The sequence below is a fragment of the Lampetra fluviatilis genome, chromosome 2 (assembly GCF_964198595.1).
Source record: "Lampetra fluviatilis chromosome 2, kcLamFluv1.1, whole genome shotgun sequence".
NCBI lineage: Eukaryota > Metazoa > Chordata > Hyperoartia > Petromyzontiformes > Petromyzontidae > Lampetra > Lampetra fluviatilis.
The window spans coordinates 34638090-34664060 of NC_136276.1; the positions used below are offsets into that span (position 1 = coordinate 34638090).

Here is a 25971-nt window from a genome sequence, read left to right on the forward strand (position 1 = left end):
CCGAGTTCACTCATTGGCCGACCTAAAATTGGGGGAATGGGTTGGGTATTGCACGGCCCTCATGCCACCATTTAATAGCCAAGAGGGGACTAGATTTTTGTTACTGGGTTAGTGAACTCGTCTAAAGAGTATGATTCCGTAAGATATACAGCAATATTAAAATCCACAGGTTGTCAACTCGGCTTTGACGGTTTATTCTGGAGGCAGCTGTACTTTCCATGTAAAAACACTTTTGTTAGTCTGCGTTCGAGAATTTTACTTAAAAATATTGTTTCCATATTCTTGGTTCTTTCGGTAAAGTCGCGTAGAAGGGAAATAATAAAATAATATAAATATTAAACAATAAAAATTCTCACGACGTTTCGACTGCTTGTGTTGCAGTCGAAACGTCGTGAGAATTTTTATTATTTCCCTTCTACGTGACTTTACCGATAGAACCAAGAATATGAATCCCTGCAGTCACGAAAGCTTTAAATAAAAAAAATATTGTTTCCATCGAGCACTTATGCCACTGGTCCTCAAGCAACGTTACAACGCCTGTCTGTTGCACCTTCAATAGTGCTGTTTGTTGATGGCCACTCGGCGTGTTTGGCCTTCGTGCCCAAACTCATCAACCGTGATAAAAAAAATCAAGCAAAGTGGAGATTAAACGTCTGAAAAATGCGATTTTTGTAAAACCCCACAGGCACACAGAGTGATATTCATTTAAACTGTATTTTAACAAAAATATACAGAACATAAATACGTGTAATTGCTTGCAATAAAAATAAATAGAACATGCTTAGTGCCACTGTTCTGGTTCAGAGAGCATTCAATACTCTGATGCTGATGACCCATTTACCGCAATGGGCACGATTGGATTGTCATTAATAAATGCAACCTAACAACACAAACAAATCGCAAACAAGCGCACATAAAATGCACAAAAATACAACACGTTGAAATGCATGCAATTTGCTTTTGGGGTTCGCCTGAAATGTAAATTAGTTTCCTGTGTCTCGTGGACATAGAAGGGTCATTTTAGTCGTTTGTGTCTTTGGGCATTCCAATGGAAAACATAATTTTACATTTTTGCACATTGCACAAAGTGTTTGTCGTATTTGTTGTGCTTTGATTTACATTGCAAATATGAAAACATGGCGGATTGTAAAGCAGCTAGTGTGGTAAAAAAAGAGGTACTATTTGGGAGCTATTTGGAACCCTACACCATGTTGACTGGAGTTACAATTTAGTAATTTTCTCAGCACCAATACGTCTTCAATGCACAATGAAAATATTCGCGTATATACGCGAACCTAAAGGCAGTACCTAAAAACACCAGTACGCAACCACAAATTAGAGGACCCAGCCTGATGTGGCATGTCCTGTAAGAAGGTACAACGTCACATCGTAAGGGGAGCCCCACCTTATTCCAGGGTTACCGAGCATGTATAGCCCTCGTCGTGTTAGCCCGAGATGTGGGGCCAATTAATGGGGCACCACAAATAACCGAGGTGGGGGTGGGGGGCATCGCCCCCTATTTCAATAGCTATTGCTTTCAAGCTTCATGAGTTTGTACTTGTAGTGTGGGGTTCCAATGGGTTCCCAATTCTAGCAGCTGTCTCGTTACTTACATTTAAAAAGGCATACATACCACAGCACATTGACAGATACTATTTTACCGTAGACCAGTACTCATATAAATAACATTTCACAGTAACCGTTTAAAAAAAATCTTCATAAAAGGAAAACGCCAATATTCGACATGTTTAAACATTCCATTTTGTAACATTTTTTTTGTTTTGGCTCATTTCAGCACACTACATAAAATAAAAACTGAACTTTGAAAATATCATTTTTTTCTCATTTATTGGCAATGCATGAAGTGAGGGGGGTGTCATCAGGCACTCTTAGAGCCCAAGCAAAATGGCAGCAGTTTAATCAACTGGTCACTCAGCCTACGTGTTCAACATTTTCTTGAAGCACAAATAACTTGTTCAAGAACTTCGAAATAAATAAGACCTGGATTTTTCAGATCAAGTACAAAAAAACCCCACAAAACACAAAAGTCGACAATAGTGGCTAAAATAAAGCTTAAATTGGCAATTCAAAATACTGTATAGAAGCAAGTGTGTGTGTTACATTATTATTACGTGATAATGTGGACCACTTATTTAAATATAAAGACTATTAATCATGTAAGTAACTGATACATCACCCTCAAGTATTATATGGTGCAAATGAATTGTGCCATACATACATTTAGTAAACTGGCAACAGCAAATAACAAGACAGACTTTCTGTCCAACTATGTACATAACCTGTCTAAGGCCCCCTTGATAATCTAAATGTTAAAAAGTTTAAAATTTTGGACAGTTTGTATAGGCCAAGCAAGTAATTGTCTTGAACATTATTTTCATATTGCAAGATGCCTCAAAAAATCCACGTAAAAAAGAAAAACATGTGGATGAAAAACAAAGTGTAAATGATTGGAAGGTGTCGTTTTCTTTTCTTATGCAACGCACAAAAGTTCTCCACACTGTTTACAAGTTCTACAAGTGCCCAAGTTAGAGATATTCATAAAAATCTGTGATCATTCCAAAAAAAAAAAACCCTACGAAGTGAAGCATCAACATCGAGTCCAAACTGAGGTACAAACAGGTCCCAAAGACCTCGGGTAAGTTTGTGGTAGACGCCAAGTAGGCAGGCAAATACATCTCTCGTGACGACGACGGCGGCTGATGAAGTGCTGACGCAGGCCACGTGCTATGTGTTGGAGGAAGAGCTGGAGAGACTCTGCAAGAGCGCCGAGTAGACGGACGAGCCGAGGAAGCGCGGGTACGAGTCTCGGTGCATGAGCGTGTAGATCTGCAGTTGTGCGTCGTCGAACGTGTGCGCCGAGGGCTCCACCATGTTCCTGTTGATGACCTCGCGCACCCGCGAGTCCAGGCTGACCTGAAACCCGCACGCACGCACGCAGCACTCACCTAAATGTATTCCTCGGGGTAACGATCCGTCCATTAAAATTTTTTTTTTACGATGTATTATTTTTGTTTTCCCAGTTTTTAAACAAATTGTGCCATTGGATGCGTGTCATGAGACGGAGAATCCATTTGGATGTCTTCGCAGAGCAGTGCAGATCGTGTCAAAGAGTTGACGTGGCGCGCAGAAGTGGATAGCACAGAGCTACTTCTGGGATTCCTTCAAGTGACCTCTGATCCACACAGTATTGGGAAACACTTTCCTCCCTCTGCGTGGGAAAGTGTTTGCAAACAAACATGCTTAAAAAATGTATGCGCTGTCCTTGAAACTGATTAGCCTAGCCAGAGACGGCCTCCGTTATGGCCTCCTCTCACCAGTGTCTCATTGTGCTTGTGCCGTTTCCTTTTTGGCACGTTTGACCACGAGCATGTGTTGTTAGATCCAGACTTGATGCCTTGTGATAGGTGTCTAATTGGTGTTTGAACATCTTAACATCTGTATTCTTGCCAAAAAGCGGAAAGCCTATGTTTTTTTTTGTATCACATTGTGTATGTTTTCACGGTTGTGTTGGACAGCTCTCAAACGTGTTTTTAGGCTGTGCCACACGATGTCCGTCATCGCTCCATGTGCTGGTAGCTTTTCCAAGAACTGAATTGGGCAGGTTTCTATATCCTACAATCTCTTCAAATACGGGTTTTCCTCGCTCTGTGTGAGTAGTAGATGCGTTCCAAGAAAAAGAGCTCACAAGGCGAGACCGCACGAGACGGCTGCCTGCCTTGTCAAGTGTTTAGTACACAAAGTGTATCCCACGTCCGCACATGAGCGAGTTCGAACGGCAAGTAGCGAATTTTGGGTACAAATAGGCTGGCCGCATATACAGTGCAAAATCGCACCAATCGAAGCCGCATAAAAGCGAGGGAAACCTGCATGTAGCTACGTGATTATTTGGGGCGACGAAGGGTAACTATTAAGGGATTCAATTGACACCGTGCCGAATCTCTCAACGCCATGCAAAGAGAGGGAGTAAAGGAGCTGGTCCCGGCAAGGTGAAACGAAATGACGGACATCACAACACGCGGTGCGGCTCAAAAACACGTCGGAGAGCACAAAACCTCCATTCGCCAGGGGTGTGAGAACGAGGTGCAAAGGCCAGGGGCAGTGGCTCACCTCTTTGGGCGAGAGGATGGAAATGTAGTCTTCGTATATTGTCCTGGCCTTCTCCTCTACAACGTTCTTGTTCTCCTCCTTCTTGAGGTCTTCACAGGCGAGCCAGAAGAGCAGGTTCTCCTCGCTGAACTCCGTTCGGAGAAACTCTCTGAACACGGCACGCCCCGCTGCACTGTGCATGAGTCGTTCAAAACACTGGTTCCACGATGTCACCTCCTCCAGCGACAGCTTCCCACTGCAGGTCCCCGGCATGAACGCACAACCACACAGAGCCCCAGTCAGCATTTCTTCCCCCCCCCCACCCTCGCCACAACTTTAATTTCACAAAGCTTTGATGTGGAAATAATCTATGACATTGCGCTGCTGTGAGAAATACGTGTTACCTTCTTCACGTACGAAAGACATTGGCTGACTCTCAGACAATGAAAGTGAATGGCTAAAACTCGCAACTGAAGATATCATTGTTACTCCTACATAAGCCATGCAAAGAGGTAGGAAGGATAATGCTACAGCGTAGGTTCTTGTGGCTGTGTGGTATAGCTCTGCTGTGTGTGTTTTTATTGTGATGCGTGCTTTTCGGCACGATGTCAGTTCCTGAAGAAGCCGAACAACACGTTGTATAAACCGAAAACACACTGGAGAGCGAGATAAGATAATAGCTACGAATTAGAAACGAGTTGGATCACAGTTAAAGACACAAATTGCCCCACTTCTTGGCCCACTGCTATATCTGTGCCACGAGTATGGGGGATGGCTGGTTGGATGCTGGAGCATACAGATTTGTATAATGATACAACATTACAGTGGTAACCATATGCACATTTGACACGTAAATACTACGTAAAATATGGATATACAATTGTACATTCTTTGTCAAAGCACCACATCACGGACGGTTAATCGTGTTATGTGTAAACGGAGCCACTTTACAGTTCGGGCAGCGCGCATGCCAAGAGGACCATCTTGCTGCCAAGTTGTAATACAATGACAATCTTTAAACTCCAGATTTTTTTTATTTGCTAAAATGACAAAAGTGTCCTGTTCACAACGATATGCTCAACTAGCACAGGAAGCCTCATTCCCTGATTGCAATGCTCGTCTTAAACCATGCGTTTACCGATGCCTGCACGTTGTCACTCGGGAGCTGCGCAGGAAGAGCCAAGTCACGTGGCAAAAAAACGCACCGCCTTATCGTCCCATGCCTGTAGATTGGCAATTCAACAGCATTGATTTAAGCAATGAGATGGCTGCTGATGAGATAATGTATGTCGAAACAGGTGCAGAGCTTGCTTGTCTTGAAACAATACTGCTGATTTTATGCACTCCCAGAAGGCCATGCGGCTAATGGGTTGCCACGGTGGCGAGATGTTAACTACCTCGCCTGGTAAACAGGAGGTCGTGGGTTCGATCCCGACCCTGATGCCTGTATATCTGGAGTTTCCATGTTCTCCCTGTGGTCATGTGGATTTTTCTCCGGGTCCTCCATTCTTTTCCCTCCACATTTAGAAACATGCGTTTAGAGTATTTGGCTGCTATAAATTTCCACGTGATAAGCCACTTTATTGAGCTATCATTTGTGGGCAGGTCGCTTTTGAAAAAGAGCTAAATAGCCCCGTGGGACTTACCTGGTAAGATAAAAAAATATATTTTATAGGTTTATGGAGAGAAGGATATGTGGAACCATTTTGTCTGCTTATTTATTTTGTTATTTATATTCTCCAACACGACGCTCGTAATTACTTTGAGTTATGTTCACATTGGGCTGGGTTTTACAGTTTGCTGACTGCACGCAGCCTGAACTTACCTCTCTTCGGGGCTTTGAATGCTTTCCAGTTTACTCTCGTGTGATGAGCGTCTTCTACTGCCCGCCCCTTCATGGTTTCTAACCGTCAGGCTGGAAAGGGAAAGGCTGCAGACTCAGTGTCCAACATTTTGGGTCATCACAATTTGGTGAATATTATTTGGTTATAAATTACACATTCAGGTTTTTTAATGTTTTGGTTTGTATTTATCAGCTTTCAGCGATTTGTCATTAATCATAACATCATGCATTAGTAAGTTTCCAGTTTTTTGAACAGTAGGATAATTTTTTTCATCAGAAAGGGCAATTTATAGTCAAAAGCTGGAAAGCATTCAAAAATGTTCCGTTTGATCCTGGGTGTTTTTACTTTTCACTGTTTGATTTTACGAACACACCTACAGTAATTACCATATATATAAATAAATGCATACTGCAGTATAAGTATTCTTAAAAAAAGCACACTGCAGCAAATACATCTTTAATCAAATTGTAGCCCATTCGTAGCCCCAGGAGACACCAGCTAATGTAAACATCTTCAAAATAGATGGGACTATTTTCTTTCAATAATGGTTAATAAACTTCAATGCATATATACAAACCTCCACGTTCCTCCGTATCATTTAGAATCAAGCAAACGAGCACTGAGTCGTAATAAGTGTCATGCTTTGGGAATACAATAATTCTTACACGTGTGTTAGGCGTCTTCAACGGTGGAGATGCAGCAGCAAGATTTAATTGCAGGGTGATTATATTACTACAAACAAAAGGAAAATTGTGTTTTTTTTCCCATTTTGCTATTTGCCTGTTTGCAACGCAAACCAAAAAGACTGCAGCGAATTTTGTCCCCTGCAGCCTTTTAACAAAATACTTCATTCTCGGGCAGGTGTTTGACTCTGACCTTTTAAAGCAAGATGAGTCACAACTCCATGGCACAGTTTACATTCACGGCATGCTCTAAGGTGTACAATATTTCAGGGATGACTTCACCATTTTAAAACACTCCAGAAAGCATTGTAATCATTCCCTTATCATAGTAGTAATAATAATCATCCAAATTAGTTTCGTTGCTGTAAAATGGCGAAATGTGAAGAACGAGCACACGATGTAAAACTTAATTCGAGATATGACTGCAATGAGAACATAACATCACGTTTATGACGAAACTATGAACGCATGCGTTTACCCATTTACGGTTTTTAGTTTAAAACGGTTGCATCGAATGCACGAGTGTGAAAAATCAATTCCCGTGCGGCACTGGTTCCATATAAGTCTTATCCCCATCTCCCACACCTTGGCTCTAAACAACAAGCATAGAGCCAATTCACCGACTTCCTGGGTGGGCAGAGTGATTCAAGTGTTGTACTTATATTTACCCAGCGGAGCCAAAAATAGTGCCACAATCTTTTAGCAGGAACTAAAATAAGCCACTGAAGATATACCACATTCCCTTCATTTGTGTTTGTGTTTCTAAATAATGTGCCAGCTTATAAACATGAAAATAATGTGTTAACGACAAGTAAAAACTATGTTTGGTTCTTAAAAATACATTTAAAAAAAAACATTCTGGGGTGTGGTTTACCATGCCTTTAAAACAAAGGAAATGGCAGCATGGAGATCAGAAAACAATTTGATGCATTATTTCTCCAAGGCCCTTGCCCAGGGGACACGCGAGATGGTGAGTGGATGGGCGAGTGAGTGAGAGCATGAGTAATAAGGGGGTTGTGGGAAAGGCTTGAGTGCATTTCAGAAAGATGCTGGTGTCTGCTCTAAGTTTGATAGTTTTCCAAATGTACACATATAGTGCTCTGTCCACTGCAAGATGAAATCCTCCACACACTGTGGGAGTTGTTAAACCATAATTTATACTGGTCAGTGTGGATTGGTGAAGGTGGGGAGATGATATAAATGGGACCATAGAAGCACAGTCCAACAATTTATTCTCTTGCACTGTTCTCTGCTGCCCATAATGTAGTCCCACGGTCTATTCAATGTGTTATGCATGATCACTCATACAAGTACGATCCAGGCTTATGCCTGCATAGCTTCAGAGATCGGGTACATTCTGGGTGATTTGGTTTGAGGTTAATTGGCCACACAGTTGACTTATTTATGTACCATAAGATGCAAAAGTTACCATTTACACGTGGAATCTCCCCCCCCCCCTGTCCAATGGGTACATCTGAGCTGAGACAGCACTGGACCCTAATAGCGCGCGTGGTTTTCTACTCGTTATTTGCCGAGTCTTTTCAGAACAAAAGAGTGATGTGCTCGCCTTACAAGACATGAATCTGGACCGGGGTCAAGCTGGGCCAGGGTTAATGACGTGTTAATTTCGTTGCCGTTACAGCATGGCCATGGCTTGTACACTTGAATATCAACCTTGTGCCTGCTGAGCTGTGCCAGGCTAGCTCGCCATGGCCCCAGCGAGGATCGGTTGTACAGAGGAAAAGAGGTATCCTAATTCACATCAAGTGCTTGTGTTAAATAAGAGCAGACAGCAGCCTCCCCAAACTCAGGATGGTGGTGCTGGTGAGTGGGATAGTGGACAACAGACTTTGTGTATGGGATGGACGTGTGAGCGGGGATGGAAGTGTGAGTGGGGACGGAGAGGTTGGGTGTTTTGGGGGTGGGGGGGGGGGAAGGGTAGTTACCTGTCACGCAGGCGGCGGATTTCGAACCAAAGAGACCGGAGGACGTACCATGAGCAGCTGCAGCAGCAGCACCAGCAGAAGCAGCAGGCGTTGGGTGCACGCGGGCCTGGGGAGCGCACTCCCCCAGGCGAGCCGTCGCCTTGCGAGGCCGGCCATCGCCGTGATTCCACCCGCTCCGAGCCCATCGCCTGCGTCTGGTGGGGAAGGACGGCGAGCTTTTAGTAATTGTCACGTCAGCAGTTGGCGCCGCCAGGCCTAAGCGAATCAAGAAAAAGCTTCGGGTCACCAAGCGGTTTGAGGGGTCCTGGATTCGTGATAAAAGGAGTGCGTTAAAATATTATCTCAAATGCACATCATAAGACAACAAGCTAAGTTACAGAATGAGACAATATTTCTCATCTCTATCTTGCTGTCATCTCTCTTATCTGTATTTGTCTACATTTCTCTCAATTCACTCGAACCACAGCATATTTCTTGCCTGTACCTCTTCTGTAATTTCACGAGTATTTAAACATTTTTAAGGAGGCAACACAAATAATTCCTGCTTAGGGCCCACAATGACCCAGAACCACCTCTGATGGTCAGGCAGCCGATCTGACTTTCAAGGCGAGTACTTTTTGCATCTCCTTTCTCACCCACCTAGCGATGACGAGCCCACAGCACACCCTTATATTTCATGTTATAAGTAAAACAAGTAAGCGGAGCAGAGAGTGGATAGAAGGCCTCAACATCCCTGTGTGTGGCATTTGCCCAGGTGCATGGCCTGTCAAGAGGCCTTCTGTGCTTCCACAACCCAAGGTGTGCAGAGGGCTTCTGTAGTGTCACTCGGCAATGCCAGCAGGACCGCTGTTGTATTTCTACGAAGTGCCGCCCATTCAACAGGTAACTTGGCCACGTTTTAACACAATACAAGCCGTATTCATCTACCTTGATCTCGAGCCGAGCATAACTCCATTACGTTGAACGTTATAATAAAATTCTCCACACACTGCAGGCTGCGTGTGAGTAGAGGCAACCTACTTGAAGCCAACTCCAGCATGTACTATTAATACGTACAGTAATGTTAATTTGGTTACTGTTTTTGGCTGTAACATGACTTGTGCGAGTTCTTAACACGGAAGTTTACCGATTGTGGAACCATTTGAGTGGCATTTCAGTGCTGTATTTTTTTAGATCTCTGAAATAAATCAATTCCAGCCATTCTCAATCCACTAAAGGATGAAGGCCTTGGTCTTGGGGCTTGTGCGGGTTGGTGAAGCGGGGGCCATCCAGGACCAGTCGAGGTATCGCTCTTCACTGATGTTAGCTATTAACTGGGAATAAAACTCAGGCGATCGGCCGGGTTCACAGTTCAATACGCACAACTACTCAGCCACCACTCCGTCCCCTTTAAAATGATACAATGTTTCAAAACCGTGCAAAATAAAACCCTGAGGAAACCCAAACCTCCATCGAACAGCCATTACCCTAGTATACACTGAACGAGGCCATGCCATCTTGCCAATGTGTTAGCGTAACCGAGCCGTGCTATTGCGTGTCATTCGTCAGAGTTAACATGCTCCATTAATGTAACATGCATTTCCACTTGATCTTGTTTCTGGAGACGGATAATATCAAAACGCTCTTTTATTAAATAACTGCACTGACACTATATGTCACTTCTGCCTGTTACAGAAATCACTGGCTCCCCTTACACAGCGGAGTACGACACCAGAAAGCGTGGAAACACAATCTGCGGGAAACTAATGCAGTGGCGTAATGCACTCTTACACGATTACACATGGGCTGTGAGGTTTACATACACTGCAGATAATCTATACAGCAGAACACTCACATGCATACCCTAAAACTTGTTGTCACTCTGTAATTTCCCAATGCTGAGTAGAAGCCCTCTTGCACATCCCTCAACCCTGCACCCATTGGCTTCCATTCCCATCATACTCTTGGTTTTTTCGGTAAAGTCACGTAGGTAAAAAATGAAATTAAAATTAATAAAAATAAAATAATAAAAATCACGACGTTTCGGAGGCAACACAAGTCTCCGTCATCAGGTGGGACCGTCACAGCCATCCATTCCCATCCTCCTATCCAGTCGTGGGTCTCAGAATAACAGCCACGCTATCGTTTAGATGGGAATGTTTTTTTGGTTCTTGCCAATAACATCTGGCAACCCAACAGCATTGTTGAACGAGCCTTAAGTCTGCCGATGAGACCCGGTAGGTCAAAACCAGTGTTTTTTTGGCTTATAAAATAAATCCTAACCGCTAGATATTTGTTTGGAAAAGCCAACAGGCCGACGGACACAGCGAACGACTGATTTGTACGCGGAGACAGAAGGGAGTTCTGCTCGGACACGATGTTACCTATAATACTTTACAGAAAAGCATAACGAGTTACATCAAAAATAAAGATTGCAGGTGGACATGACACATTGGGGTGTAACGACCAATGCAGCAGCTGCTCGTCTCTTGCCATGCAGTGAGCCCCGTGGGGTAGGGATATGGTCATCACATGCAGCAAACACTGCCCCTACATGTCACAACAATAGAATTCGATGTTGTATATTAATTGGAGCGAATGTATTATACACAGTACATCGCTAACAAATGACGGTTCGTATATATATTTATTCAATACAGTACAATTGTTTAAATGTGTATGCAATGTGATACTGTACTACAATGTAGTATAGTGCGGCAATGTATTTTATCACAGTGTACTATATCAAACAACTGTATTGTGCAAATGCAGTCCTCAGTACTGTTGATATCGTAACAGTATACACATTGCACACTGTTGCACATAGCAGGCTCGGGACAGGCTTGAGAAGAAGTCGTTCATTCAGCAGTGGATTGAGCATGGCCGTAGATAATGTGACACACCACTACTTACACGTGCAGCATGCTAAAACAATACACCACACTCCTGTGCAATATAACATTATTACAGTAATGTTACACCGTGGCACGATGCAGTACTGCGGTTAGGTATGGGAAACTGTCAGTGACAATCTACAGCGAGTACACAGAACACGAACCACGCCACAGTCTACACACACAGAACAAGAACCACGCCACAGTCTACACACAGAACACGAACCACGTCACAGTCTACACACACAGAACACGAACCACGTCACAGTCTACACACACAGAACAAGAACCACGTCACAGTCTACACACACAGAACAAGAACCACGTCACAGTCTACACACACAGAACAAGAACCACGTCACAGTCTACACACACAGAACAAGAACCACGTCACAGTCTACACACACAGAACAAGAACCACGTCACAGTCTACACACACAGAACAAGAACCACGTCACAGTCTACACACACAGAACACGAACCACGCCACAGTCTACACACACAGAACAAGAACCACGTCACAGTCTACACACAGAACACGAACCACGCCACAGTCTACACACACAGAACAAGAACCACGCCACAGTCTACACACACAGAACAAGAACCACGCCACAGTCTACACACACAGAACAAGAACCACGCCACTGTCTACACACACAGAACAAGAACCACGTCACAGTCTACACACACAGAACACGAACCACGTCACAGTCTACACACACAGAACAAGAACCACGTCACAGTCTACACACACAGAACAAGAACCACGTCACAGTCTACACACAGAACACGAACCACGCCACAGTCTACACACACAGAACAAGAACCACGCCACAGTCTACACACACAGAACAAGAACCACGCCACAGTCTACACACACAGAACAAGAACCACGTCACAGTCTACACACAGCACACGAACCACGCCACAGTCTACACACACAGAACACGAACCACGCCACAGTCTACACACACAGAACAAGAACCACGTCACAGTCTACACACACAGAACAAGAACCACGTCACAGTCTACACACACAGAACACGAACCACGCCACAGTCTACACACACAGAACACGAACCACGTCACAGTCTACACACACAGAACAAGAACCACGTCACAGTCTACACACACAGAACACGAACCACGCCACAGTCTACACACACAGAACAAGAACCACGTCACAGTCTACACACACAGAACAAGAACCACGTCACAGTCTACACACACAGAACACGAACCACGCCACAGTCTACACACACAGAACACGAACCACGCCACAGTCTACACACACAGAACAAGAACCACGCCACTGTCTACACACACAGAACAAGAACCACGCCACAGTCTACACACACAGAACACGAACCACGTCACTGTCTACACACACAGAACACGAACCACGCCACAGTCTACACACACAGAACAAGAACCACGCCACTGTCTACACACACAGAACACGAACCACGCCACAGTCTACACACACAGAACACGAACCACGCCACAGTCTACACACAGAACACGAACCACGCCACAGTCTACACACACAGAACACGAACCACGCCACAGTCTACACACACAGAACAAGAACCACACCACAGTCTACACACACAGAACACGAACCACGCCAGTCTACACACAGAACACGAACCACGCCACAGTCTACACACACAGAACACGAACCACGCCACAGTCTACACACACAGAACACGAACCACGCCACAGTCTACACACACAGAACACGAACCACGCCACAGTCTACACACACAGAACAAGAACCACACCACAGTCTACACACACAGAACACGAACCACGCCACAGTCTACACACAGAACACGAACCACGCCACAGTCTACACACACAGAACACGAACCACGCCACAGTCTACACACACAGAACACGAACCATGCCACAGTCTACACACAGAACACGAACCACGCCACAGTCTACACACACAGAACACGAACCACGTCACAGTCTACACACACAGAACACGAACCACGTCACAGTCTACACACACAGAACACGAACCACGCCACAGTCTACACACACAGAACAAGAACCACGTCACAGTCTACACACACAGAACAAGAACCACGTCACAGTCTACACACACAGAACACGAACCACGCCACAGTCTACACACACAGAACACGAACCACGCCACAGTCTACACACACAGAACAAGAACCACGCCACTGTCTACACACACAGAACAAGAACCACGCCACAGTCTACACACACAGAACACGAACCACGTCACTGTCTACACACACAGAACACGAACCACGCCACAGTCTACACACACAGAACAAGAACCACGCCACTGTCTACACACACAGAACACGAACCACGCCACAGTCTACACACACAGAACACGAACCACGCCACAGTCTACACACAGAACACGAACCACGCCACAGTCTACACACACAGAACACGAACCACGCCACAGTCTACACACACAGAACAAGAACCACACCACAGTCTACACACACAGAACACGAACCACGCCAGTCTACACACAGAACACGAACCACGCCACAGTCTACACACACAGAACACGAACCACGCCACAGTCTACACACACAGAACACGAACCACGCCACAGTCTACACACACAGAACACGAACCACGCCACAGTCTACACACACAGAACAAGAACCACACCACAGTCTACACACACAGAACACGAACCACGCCACAGTCTACACACAGAACACGAACCACGCCACAGTCTACACACACAGAACACGAACCACGCCACAGTCTACACACACAGAACACGAACCATGCCACAGTCTACACACAGAACACGAACCACGCCACAGTCTACACACACAGAACACGAACCACGTCACAGTCTACACACACAGAACACGAACCACGTCACAGTCTACACACACAGAACAAGAACCACGTCACAGTCTACACACAGAACACGAACCACGCCACAGTCTACACACAGAACACGAACCACGCCACAGTCTACACACACAGAACACGAACCACGTCACAGTCTACACACACAGAACAAGAACCACGCCACAGTCTACACACACAGAACACGAACCACGTCACAGTCTACACACACAGAACACGAACCACGCCACAGTCTACACACACAGAACACGAACCACGTCACAGTCTACACACACAGAACACGAACCACGCCACAGTCTACACACACAGAACAAGAACCACGTCACAGTCTACACACACAGAACAAGAACCACGTCACAGTCTACACACACAGAACACGAACCACGCCACAGTCTACACACACAGAACACGAACCACGCCACAGTCTACACACACAGAACAAGAACCACGCCACTGTCTACACACACAGAACAAGAACCACGCCACAGTCTACACACACAGAACACGAACCACGCCACTGTCTACACACACAGAACACGAACCACGCCACAGTCTACACACACAGAACAAGAACCACGCCACTGTCTACACACACAGAACACGAACCACGCCACAGTCTACACACACAGAACACGAACCACGCCACAGTCTACACACAGAACACGAACCACGCCACAGTCTACACACACAGAACACGAACCACGCCACAGTCTACACACACAGAACAAGAACCACACCACAGTCTACACACACAGAACACGAACCACGCCACAGTCTACACACAGAACACGAACCACGCCACAGTCTACACACACAGAACACGAACCACGCCACAGTCTACACACACAGAACACGAACCACGCCACAGTCTACACACACAGAACAAGAACCACACCACAGTCTACACACACAGAACACGAACCACGCCACAGTCTACACACAGAACACGAACCACGCCACAGTCTACACACACAGAACACGAACCACGCCACAGTCTACACACACAGAACACGAACCATGCCACAGTCTACACACAGAACACGAACCACGCCACAGTCTACACACACAGAACACGAACCACGTCACAGTCTACACACACAGAACACGAACCACGTCACAGTCTACACACACAGAACAAGAACCACGTCACAGTCTACACACAGAACACGAACCACGCCACAGTCTACACACAGAACACGAACCACGCCAGTCTACACACACAGAACACGAACCACGCCACAGTCTACACACACAGAACACGAACCACGCCAGTCTACACACACAGAACATCGTCGTAATGTGTTGTTTTATTTTGATTTATTATTTTATTTTTAGACGTGACTTAACCGAAAAGAACCAAAGAATAATCCCTGCAGTCACGAAAGCTCCCAAATTAAGATTACACACACAGAACACGAACCACGTCACAGTCTACACACAGAACAAGAACCACGTCACAGTCTACACACACAGAACACGAACCACGTCACAGTCTACACACACAGAACACGAACCACGTCACAGTCTACACACAGAACACGAACCACGTCACAGGCTACACACAGAACACGAACCACGTCACAGTCTACACACACAGAACACGAACCACGTCACAGTCTACACACACAGAACACGAACCACGCCACAGTCTACACACACAGAACACGAACCACGTCATAGTCTACACACACAGAACACGAACCACGTCACAGTCTACACACAGAACACGAACCACGTCACAGGCTACACACAGAACACGAACCACGTCACAGTCTACACACACAGAACACGAACCACGTCACAGTCTACACACACAGAACACGAACCACGCCACAGTCTACACACACAGAACACGAACCACGTCATAGTCTACACACACAGAACACGAACCACGTCAGTCTACACACAGAACACGAACCACGCCACAGTCTACACACAGAACACGAACCACGCCACAGTCTACACACACACAGTGCAGGAGGGACAATGGGAGATGACAGGCCATGGTGAATGAGGTGCACAACACATGCACGCTATGTATAGCACAAAGAGTCAGGGCAGGCTGCTACTGCTCTGCAGTGGGACCCATGTCAATGAGGCTTTCTCTACAAAGAGCCTCCAGCTGCTGCTGCTGCTGCTTCTCCTCCCTTGCTTCTCTGTTGCTTCTCTGTTGCTTCTCTGCCGATCGGGAAATTTGCTCCAGTATCCAGGCTTCGTGTTTGCTGTTCCCCATATGCGCGATCTCTCTGTCTCGCTGTTCTGCTTGCTCTGCATCTTAACCCCTCGCTCCGCTTGCTAATGATGTTACTTCTTCTCCCCTTGATTATTGTGGTCCACCCCGCCCCAACGATGCTGCCGCTGCTGCTTCTCCCTTTTGCTGCTGCTGCTGCTTGCAGATCCTGCCGATTGCCTCGAGAGCTGCAGTCAAGGCCTCAGGGTTAACTCTACCACCAACACCACCACCACCACCACCCACCATCCATCCCATCAACATCGCCACCACAATCCATTGTCATCACCCTCCCACCTGCATCGCCCTCTCACCTCCACCTTCATCCACTGCTATCACCCTCCCAGCTTTACCACCATAATCGCTTTAAACTACCACTATCACCCCTCCCACCTCAACCATCACTGCTTCCACAATTACTCCTTCCTATGACCACCACCATCACCATTTCCCAGCCAACTCCACAATCACCCCCTCCTTAGCTCCATTACCAGCACCATTCAACCCCAACACCATCACACCTCTCCCCACAAACACAATGACCATCACTTTCCGATCGCTGTTTACCCCCAAAATCCATGACACCCCACCAGCATCAATACCACCCACCCGGAACATACGCTCGCACTACCATTACCCCACTGCCACCAACATCACCATCATCCACCAGTGGACGTTAAAGATCACCTGCCGTCATTCACAACAGTAGACCATTGTGTGTCGGCCTCAGCGTCCAAATCAGTTAAATTCGAAGCCTTCATCAAAACATTTGGGTGCATCCACATGTAGCAATAATCGCCCCCTACTGGCAGACGAATACCGCAGGTCATTCTTGCAAATGGGATTATCCTGGTCTCTTGAGTTCTCACCTGGTTGAACAAAGCAAACTTGAAAATTGAACCTAAGACCATCACACCTTTCCACCACCATCAACTTCTCTGTTCACCATATTCCCCCACTACGACCAACATCACCCACTCCCACAATCACCATTATCACCGTATCACGCCCTCTCATCTGCACTACCACCACCACCACCAACCACTGCCCTCCCAACCTCTACCACCACAATGATCAATCCCAAAGACCATCATCACCCCCTATCACCCCGCCATCCCAACCACTATAAACCATCTCCCATAACCACCATCACTCATCACCTAAACCATGACTCCCTTAGAACCATATCATCACCATCACTAACAACCCCTTCCACCACAAAGACAAAGATCCCCCCGTGTAGCCTGAACAGACTGGTGGGGCAAGTGCTGTTAGCGAGTAGCACCTATGAAGGCCGGCACGGCACACTAGGACGGTGGGTGGCCAGCAACACGCCCGACCGCCTTTGTCTCCCTCGTGGCGATGTTCACACACCGCACCAGCAACTCATTTGAGGCTGAGTCCACGTAGATAATCGTCACGTGGGTCGCCGGGCTCATAAAGCAGCGCGCTAACCGCTATACCACCGCTCCTCCTCTACCATCATCACCACCACCCCCTCAAACATCCACCCCCACAACACCATCAACCCTCCCCGAGCCTCCCAACCCCACCGAATAAATCCCTGTGCCCCAGAGATGATGCTGTAGATAAACGATGATGGTGCTGGAGTTGGAGATGAAGTACGACACTGGAGATGATGATGATGATGAGGAATGATGCCGGAGACATGGATATTCTTGAGAGAGATGCTGGAGAGATGGTGCAGATAGCTGGAGAAGATGGAGATGTTGGTGAGCAATGCAGATAGTGGAACGTGATGGAGATGCTAGCAATAGATGATGAGATGCATGACGATGCTGGAGAGAAATTCAGGTGGGGTATATGGATATAATTCTGGAGCGAGATGGAGATGCCAGAGACAGACAGAGAGAGGTTAGAATGATGGAGATGATGGATCGAAATGGAAATCAGAGTGAAACATGGAAATACTGAAGATGTTGGATAGATGAGATGATGGTTGAACGTGAGTTCGGAAAGAGACGGTGAATTGAGATGATTTTGGAGAGAGATGGCGTGAGATTATGCTAAAGAGATGCTATGAAGTTGGCCGATGATGCTGAGATAGATGATGATGATGCTGGAGAGAGAGAGAGAGAGATAGGTGGAGCGGTGATACTGGAGACACAGCTGCCGCTGGAGAGAGACGAGGAGAGATGATGATGATGGAGAGAGATGATGCTGGAAAGAGAGAGAGACAGAGCGAGACATGGAGAGGAGGGGGTGATGATGGTGTTGGCTACACTCACAGGCGCGGCGCTGGGTAGTGGCAGCCGCAGCTCTTATCGCCTCGTCGGCGGCTGCTGCTGCTGCTGCTTCAGTGTGCGCAGGGGCGGCGGTGTGCGCCTGCTGCTGCTGCTGCTGGTACTGCTGCTGCTGCTGGCGGTGGCATGTGTAGGCGGCTGTGTGCGTGTGTGCGTCAGCCTCTGTGTGTGTGTGTGAGAGCAGAGATGAGATGACAGGCTATCCGAGGCTGTGTGTGTGTGTGACTGTGTCAGCCTGTGTGTTAGCCTCTCTCCCGTGTCAGCCTCTGTGTGTGTGTGTTTCGTGGTGTCAGGGCTGCGAGTGACACAGCGGCTGTGTACGTGTGTGCGAAAGATCGACTTATCCGAGGCTGCGTGAGATACAACTCCTGTCTGGCGGGGGAGGGAGGGAGGGAGTGGGTTAGGGCTGGGGGGAGGGAGGGAGGGAGTGGGTTAGGGCTGTGCGTGAGCTACCGTGCAGGCGAGAAGAGACGCGTTGTGTCGCCGTGTGAGATAGAGGGAGAGGCGAGAGGGATGAAGAAGATGATGCTGCTGCTGCTCCTGCTGCTGCTGCGGTGACGCCACGGGGTCTCCGCTCCTCCAGCCGGCTCCACGCGCCCACGCGCATGCGCGGCGCGCTTCCTCGGGGCCGGGGAATGGGGAGCCGAGGACTCGCTCCGAGTGAGCGCTGTGTGTGTGTGGTGTGTGTGTGGTGTGTGTGTGGTGTGTGTGTGGTGTGTGTGTGGTGTGTGTGTGGTGTGTGTGTGGTGTGTGTGTGGTGTGTGTGTGGTGTGTGTGTGGTGTGTGTGTGGTGTGTGTGTGGTGTGTGGTGTGTGTGTTGTGGTGTGTGTGTGGTGTGTGTGGTGTGTGTGTGGTGTGTGTGTGGTGTGTGTGTGGTGTGTGTGTGGTGTGTGGTGTGTGTGTGGTGTGTGTGTGGTGTGTGTGTGGTGTGTGGTGTGTGTGTGTGTGGTGTGTGTGTGGTGTGTGTGTGGTGTGTGTGTGGTGTGTGTGTGTGGTGTATGTGTGTGGCGTGTGTGTGGTGTGTGGTGTGTGGTGTGTGTGTGTGGTGTGTGTGTGGTGTGTGTGTGGTGTGTGTGTGTGTGGTGTGTGTGTGGTGTGTGTGTGGTGTGTGTGTGTGGTGTATGTGTGTGGCGTGTGTGTGGCGTGTGGTGTGTGTGTGGTGTGTGTGTGGTGTGTGTGTGGTGTGTGTGTGTGTGGTGTGTGTGTGGTGTGTGTGTGGTGTGTGTGTGGTGTATGTGTGTGGTGTGTGTGTGGTGTGTGTTTGGTGTGTGTGGTGCGCTGTGTGTGTGTGTGGTGTGTGTGTGGTGTGTGTGTGGTGTGTGTGTGTGTGGTGTGTGTGGTGCGCTGTGTGTGTGTGTGTGGTGTGTGGTGTGTGTGGTGCGCTGTGTGTGTGTGGTGTGTGTGGTGTGTGGTGTGTGTGTGTGGTGTGTGTGTGGTGTGTGTGTGCACTGTGTGTGTGTGGTGTGTTTGTGGTGTGTGTGTGTGGTGTGTGTTTGTGGTGTGTGTGTGGTGTGTGTGTGGTGTGTGTGTTGTGCGTGTGTGTGGTGTATGTGGTGTGTGTGTGGTGTGTGTGGTGTATGTGGTGTGTGTGTGGTGTGTGTGTGTGGAGTGTGTGTGTGTGGTGTGTGTGTGTGGTGTGTATGTGTGGTGTGTGTGTGTGGTGTGTGTGTGGTGCGTGTGTGTGGTGCGCTGTGTGTGTGTGTGGTGCGCTGTGTGTGTGGTGTGTGTGTGGTTTGTGTGTGGTGTGTGTGTGGTGCGCTGTGTGTGGTGTGTGTGTGGTGTATGTGGTGTGTGTGTGGTGTGTGTGTGTGGAGTGTGTGTGTGTGGTGTGTATGTGTGGTGTGTGTGTGTGGTGTGTGTGTGTGGTTTGTGTGTGGTGTGTGTGTGGTGCGCTGTGTGTGGTGTGTGTGTGCGGTGTGTGTGTGGTGTGTGTGTGTGTGGTGTGTGTGGTGCGCTGTGTGGTGTGTGTGTGTGCGGTGTGTGTGTGGTGTGTGTGGTGCGCTGTGTGGTGTTTGTTTTGCGTGTGTGCTGCGCTGTGTGTGGTGCGCTGTGTGTGTGTGAGGTGCGCTCTGTGTGTGTGTGGTGTGTGTGGTGTGTGTGTGTGGTGCGCTGTGTGTGTGGCGCGCTGTGTGTGTGTGTGCGCTGTGAGTGTGTGGTGCACTGTGTTTGTGTGTGGTGCGCTGTGTGTGTGCGCTGTGAGTGTGTGGTGTGTGTGTGTGGTGCGCGCTGTGTGTGCGCGCTGTGTGGGTGGTGCGAGCGCTGTGTGTGTGTGGTGCGCTGTGTGTGTGTGTGGTGCGCTGTGTGTGTGCGCTGTGAGTGTGTGGTGTGTGTGGTGCGCGCTGTGTGTGGTGCGCGCTGTGTGTGTGGTGCGAGCGCTGTGTGTGTGGTGCGCGCTGTGTGTGTGTGGTGCACTGTGTGTTGCGCTGTGTGTGGTGCGCTGTGTGTGTGTGGTGTGTGTGGTGCGCTTTGTGTGTGTGTGGTGCGCGCTGTGTGTGTGTGGTGTGTGTGGTGCGCTTTGTGTGTGTGTGGTGCGCGCTGTGTGTGTGTGGTGCACTGTGTGGTGCGCTGTGTGTGGTGCGCTGTGTGTGTGTGTGGTGCGCTTTGTGTGTGTGTGGTGCGCGCTGTGTGTGGTGCGCTGTGTGTGGTGCGCTGTGTGTGTGTGTGGTGCGCTTTGTGTGTGTGTGGTGCGCGCTGTGTGTGGTGCGCTGTGTGTGTGTGGTGCGCTGTGTGTGTGTGGTGCGAGCGCTGTGTGTGTGTGTGGTGCGCTGTGTGTGTGGTGCGCTTTGTGTGTGGTGAGCGCTGTGTGTGTGTGTGGTGCGCTGTGTGTGTGGTGCGCTTTGTGTGTGTGTGGTGCGCGCTGTGTGTGGTGCGCTTTGTGTGTGTGTGGTGCGCGCTGTGTGTGGTGCGCTGTGTGTGTGTGTGGTGTGCGCTGTGTGTGTGGTGCGCTGTGTGTGTGTGTGGTGCGCTGTGTGTGTGGTGCGCTGTGTGTGGTGCGCTGTGTCTGTGGTGCGCTGTGTGTGTGGTGCGCTGTGTCTGTGGTGCGCTGTGTGTGTGGTGCGCTGTGTGTGGTGTGTGTGTGCGGTGTGTGTGTGGTGTGTGTGTGTGGTGTGTGTGGTGCGCTGTGTGGTGTGTGTGTGTGCGGTGTGTGTGTGGTGTGTGTGGTGCGCTGTGTGTGTGGTGCGCTGTGTGTGGTGCGCTGTGTCTGTGGTGCGCTGTGTGTGTGGTGCGCTGTGTGTGGTGTGTGTGTGCGGTGTGTGTGTGGTGTGTGTGTGTGGTGTGTGTGGTGCGCTGTGTGGTGTGTGTGTGTGCGGTGTGTGTGTGGTGTGTGTGGTGCGCTGTGTGGTGTTTGTTTTGCGTGTGTGCTGCGCTGTGTGTGGTGCGCTGTGTGGTGTGTGTGGTGCGCTGTGTGTGTGTGAGGTGCGCTCTGTGTGTGTGTGGTGTGTGTGGTGTGTGTGTGTGGTGCGCTGTGTGTGTGTGGTGCGCTGTGTGTGTGTGAGGTGCGCTCTGTGTGTGTGTGGTGTGTGTGGTGTGTGTGTGTGGTGCGCTGTGTGTGTGGCGCGCTGTGTGTGTGTGTGCGCTGTGAGTGTGTGGTGTGTGTGTGGTGCGCTGTGTGTGTGCGCTGTGAGTGTGTGGTGTGTGTGTGTGGTGCGCGCTGTGTGTGCGCGCTGTGTGGGTGGTGCGAGCGCTGTGTGTGTGTGGTGCGCTGTGTGTGTGTGTGGTGCGCTGTGTGTGTGCGCTGTGAGTGTGTGGTGTGTGTGGTGCGCGCTGTGTGTGGTGCGCGCTGTGTGTGTGGTGCGAGCGCTGTGTGTGTGGTGCGCGCTGTGTGTGTGTGGTGCACTGTGTGTTGCGCTGTGTGTGGTGCGCTGTGTGTGTGTGTGTGGTGCGCTGTGTGTGGTGCGCTGTGTGTGTGTGTGGTGCGCTGTGTGTGTGGTGCGCGCTGTGTGTTGCGCTGTGTGTGGTGCGCTGTGTGTGTGTGTGTGGTGCACTGTGTGTTGCGCTGTGTGTGGTGCGCTGTGTGTGTGTGTGGTGCGCTGTGTGTGGTGCGCTGTGTGTGTGTGGTGCACTGTGTGTTGCGCTGTGTGTGGTGCGCTGTGTGTGTGTGTTGCGCTGTGTGTGGTGCGCTGTGTGTGTGTGTGGTGCGCTGTGTGTGTGTGTGGTGCGCTGTGTGTGTGTGGTGCACTGTGTGTTGCGCTGTGTGTGGTGCGCTGTGTGTGGTGCACTGTGTGTTGCGCTGTGTGTGGTGCGCTGTGTGTGTGTGTGGTGCGCTGTGTGTGTGTGTTGCGCTGTGTGTGGTGCGCTGTGTGTGGTGCGCTGTGTGTGGTGCGCTGTGTGTGTGTGGTGCACTGTGTGTTGCGCTGTGTGTGTGTGTGGTGCGCTGTGTGTGTGTGGTGCGCTGTGTGTGTGTGTGGTGCGCTGTGTGTGTGTGTGGTGCGCTGTGTGTGTGTGTGGTGCGCTGTGTGTGTGTGTGGTGCGCTGTGTGTGGTGCGCTTTGTGTGTGTGTGGTGCGCGCTGTGTGTGGTGCGCTGTGTGTGTGTGTGGTGCGCTGTGTGTGTGGTCGCTGTGTGTGTGGTGAGCGCTGTGTGTGTGGTGAGCGCTGTGTGTGTGTGGTGCGCTGTGTGTGGTGCGCTTTGTGTGTGTGTGGTGCGCGCTGTGTGTGTGGTCACTGTGTGTGTGGTGAGCGCTGTGTGTGTGTGGTGTGTGTGTGGTGTGTGTGTGTGGTGCGCTGTGTGTGTGGTGCGAGTGCTGTGTGTGTGGTGCACGCTGTGTGTGTGGTCGCTGTGTGTGTGGTGCGCTGTGTGTGTGTGTGGTGTGCGCTGTGTGTGTGGTGCGAGCGCTGTGTGTGTGTGTGGTGCGCTTTGTGTGTGTGTGGTGCGCGCTGTGTGTGGTGCGCTGTGTGTGTGTGTGGTGCGCTGTGTGTGGTGCGCTTTGTGTGTGTGTGGTGCGCGCTGTGTGTGTGGTCACTGTGTGTGTGGTGAGCGCTGTGTGTGTGTGGTGTGTGTGTGGTGTGTGTGTGTGGTGCGCTGTGTGTGTGGTGCGAGTGCTGTGTGTGTGGTGCACGCTGTGTGTGTGGTCGCTGTGTGTGTGGTGCGCTGTGTGTGTGTGTGGTGTGCGCTGTGTGTGTGGTGTGCGCTGTGTGTGTGGTGCGAGCGCTGTGTGTGTGTGGTGCGCTGTGTGTGTGGTGCGCTGTGTGTGTGTGTGGTGCGCTGTGTGTGTGGTGCGCTGTGTGTGTGTGTGGTGCGCTGTGTGTGTGTGTGGTGCGCTGTGTGTGTGGTGCGCTGTGTGTGTGGTGCGCTGTATGTGTGGTGCGCTGTGTGTGTGGTGCGCTGTGTGTGTGTGTGGTGCGCTGTGTGTGTGGTGCGCTGTGCGTGGTGCGAGCGCTGTGTGTGTGTAGAGAGTGGGGGAGAGGTTGGCATCTGGAAATTGGGTGAAAAGGGCCTTGGAATCAGTGGGGGGGGGGGGGGGGCTGAGTTTGAGGGATCTGGGATGTGTGATGGGACCTGGATAGGAAGGGAGCGGGGTGTGTGTAGGTTGACTTAGGGGACCTGGGATTTAACAGCTAGCGGGGGATCTGTGGTTGGGATGTATGGGAGCACCAAAGTGCCAGGGGATCTGGGATGTGAGCAATTCTGAGTGATGGTGGACTTGGGTTAAAAGGGGGGGGGGTCCTGTATAATGTGTATGCGATGGAGGGGGGGGGGGGCTGGATTGTCTGTTGAAACCTGGGATGTACGACACCTAAGATGTGAGGAGATGTCTGAGATGTTGGGGGGAGATACCTAGCCGATGGGATGTGTAGGTATAGCTGGATTATGGTTGAACCTGAGATGTGACTCTAAAGTCATGGTGGAGCTGTGACATAAGGTGCATGGACAGCTGCATTGTGGGGAGTAAATCATGGGACACTGGACATGTGAGACGTGGATATTAGAAAGGAGAACTGGGATTTGGGGACGTATGGAAGACTTTAGTGTTGGAGGACTTTGGGACATGCAAAATATGAGATGTTGGTCACTTTAGCCATGGACGGGGGGGGGGGAGAAATAGGGGACTTGGGATACAGGGATGTGAAAGATCCAGATATTGGTCATCCTTTGAAATGGGAAGAAGGGCTTTTGGACTGCGCATGGAATGCCTGGGGCCAGAGTACACAACGTGTCACAATATCGTAGCATTGTCATAAGTTAGGTTTGCGATATGATTCCTCGTAACTCGAGTAAATAAGAGAGTACGTATTGAGAAGGAGACATGACACCTCAGAGATAGGGAAGTGTGGCAGACCAGGCACATATGAACGAGGCCATGATGGCCCACAAATCAAGACCTACAGTTTGGAAAAGAGAGCTGGGATGGTTATGCGATCTGTTATGTAGGAGACTTGGGAATGGGACCACCTCAAACATGAAAGATCTCGTTGGAATGTGGTGAAGCTTGGAGTTGGTGGACCAAGGACATCGTAAGGAGATCTTTGAGATTGTAAGCCTGAGACATGGGCGAACGTTGGAATTCTGGGATGTAGGGATAGCTAGGACGTGGGTGAAACGAGCAAATAAAAAGAGACCTCAAGACTGAGACATGGAATGCCCAATACACGGACCACCACGGACATGGGAAGGAGGCCTCAATGTTGGGAACGAGATTTGTACGATGCATATCTGTGACAGTTGGAATGTTGTTGTACGGGGCTTATGTGTTAATGTAGAAATGCCTGGGAATCATAACGTCTGGTATTTTAGATCTGGGATTAGGGAATCTGTGGTATGCCATAGGGTTGTAACGATTGTGCCACCTGGTAAATCTATGAAATGTCACAATTTGGGGTCATCATCTAAGAATACAACTTTTCACCCATTTGTGGTTTACGTAGCAGCCTTAAGTGACAGCAGAGGTCAGGCAAACCCATGGGAGTACAGTACTTGGACGGTACAGGACACAAAAATGTGACTTAGCTCATGATTCATTGCACATGCAAAGCTCAAGTATTGCTTTTAATTGAGTCGATGCCTTGTTATATTCCTAATTATGCAGCGAGTCTTGAAATTTGGGGCACAAGGTATGTACCAAGAGGTGTGACTAAGGAAGGTGACATGGACAGTGGGAGGGACGTCATTGGGAAAAACTTTTGTTGTGTATCACATTC

The 25971-nt window shown here is 49.1% G+C and overlaps 1 protein-coding gene across 3 annotated transcripts; it reads right to left on the bottom strand.

The window, feature by feature from the left end:
• Positions 1-1901: 1901 nt before the first annotated feature.
• On the bottom strand, positions 1902-19236 carry LOC144946327 (regulator of G-protein signaling 20-like). Of its 3 annotated transcripts, none has more exons than XM_078875188.1 (5): positions 18819-19236; positions 8629-8774; positions 5933-6022; positions 4129-4363; positions 1902-2934 (listed from the first exon to the last, which is right to left on the bottom strand). In XM_078875188.1, exons 2-5 carry the CDS (start codon positions 8763-8765, stop codon positions 2746-2748), a joined length of 651 nt encoding a protein of 216 aa, XP_078731314.1. In that variant the 5' UTR covers positions 8766-8774; positions 18819-19236; the 3' UTR covers positions 1902-2745. The 3 variants fall into 3 exon arrangements, with proteins under 3 accessions (XP_078731314.1, XP_078731313.1, XP_078731316.1); XM_078875187.1 differs by having other exon boundaries at positions 8581-8774; XM_078875190.1 differs by lacking the exon at positions 5933-6022.
• Positions 19237-25971: the final 6735 nt, after the last annotated feature.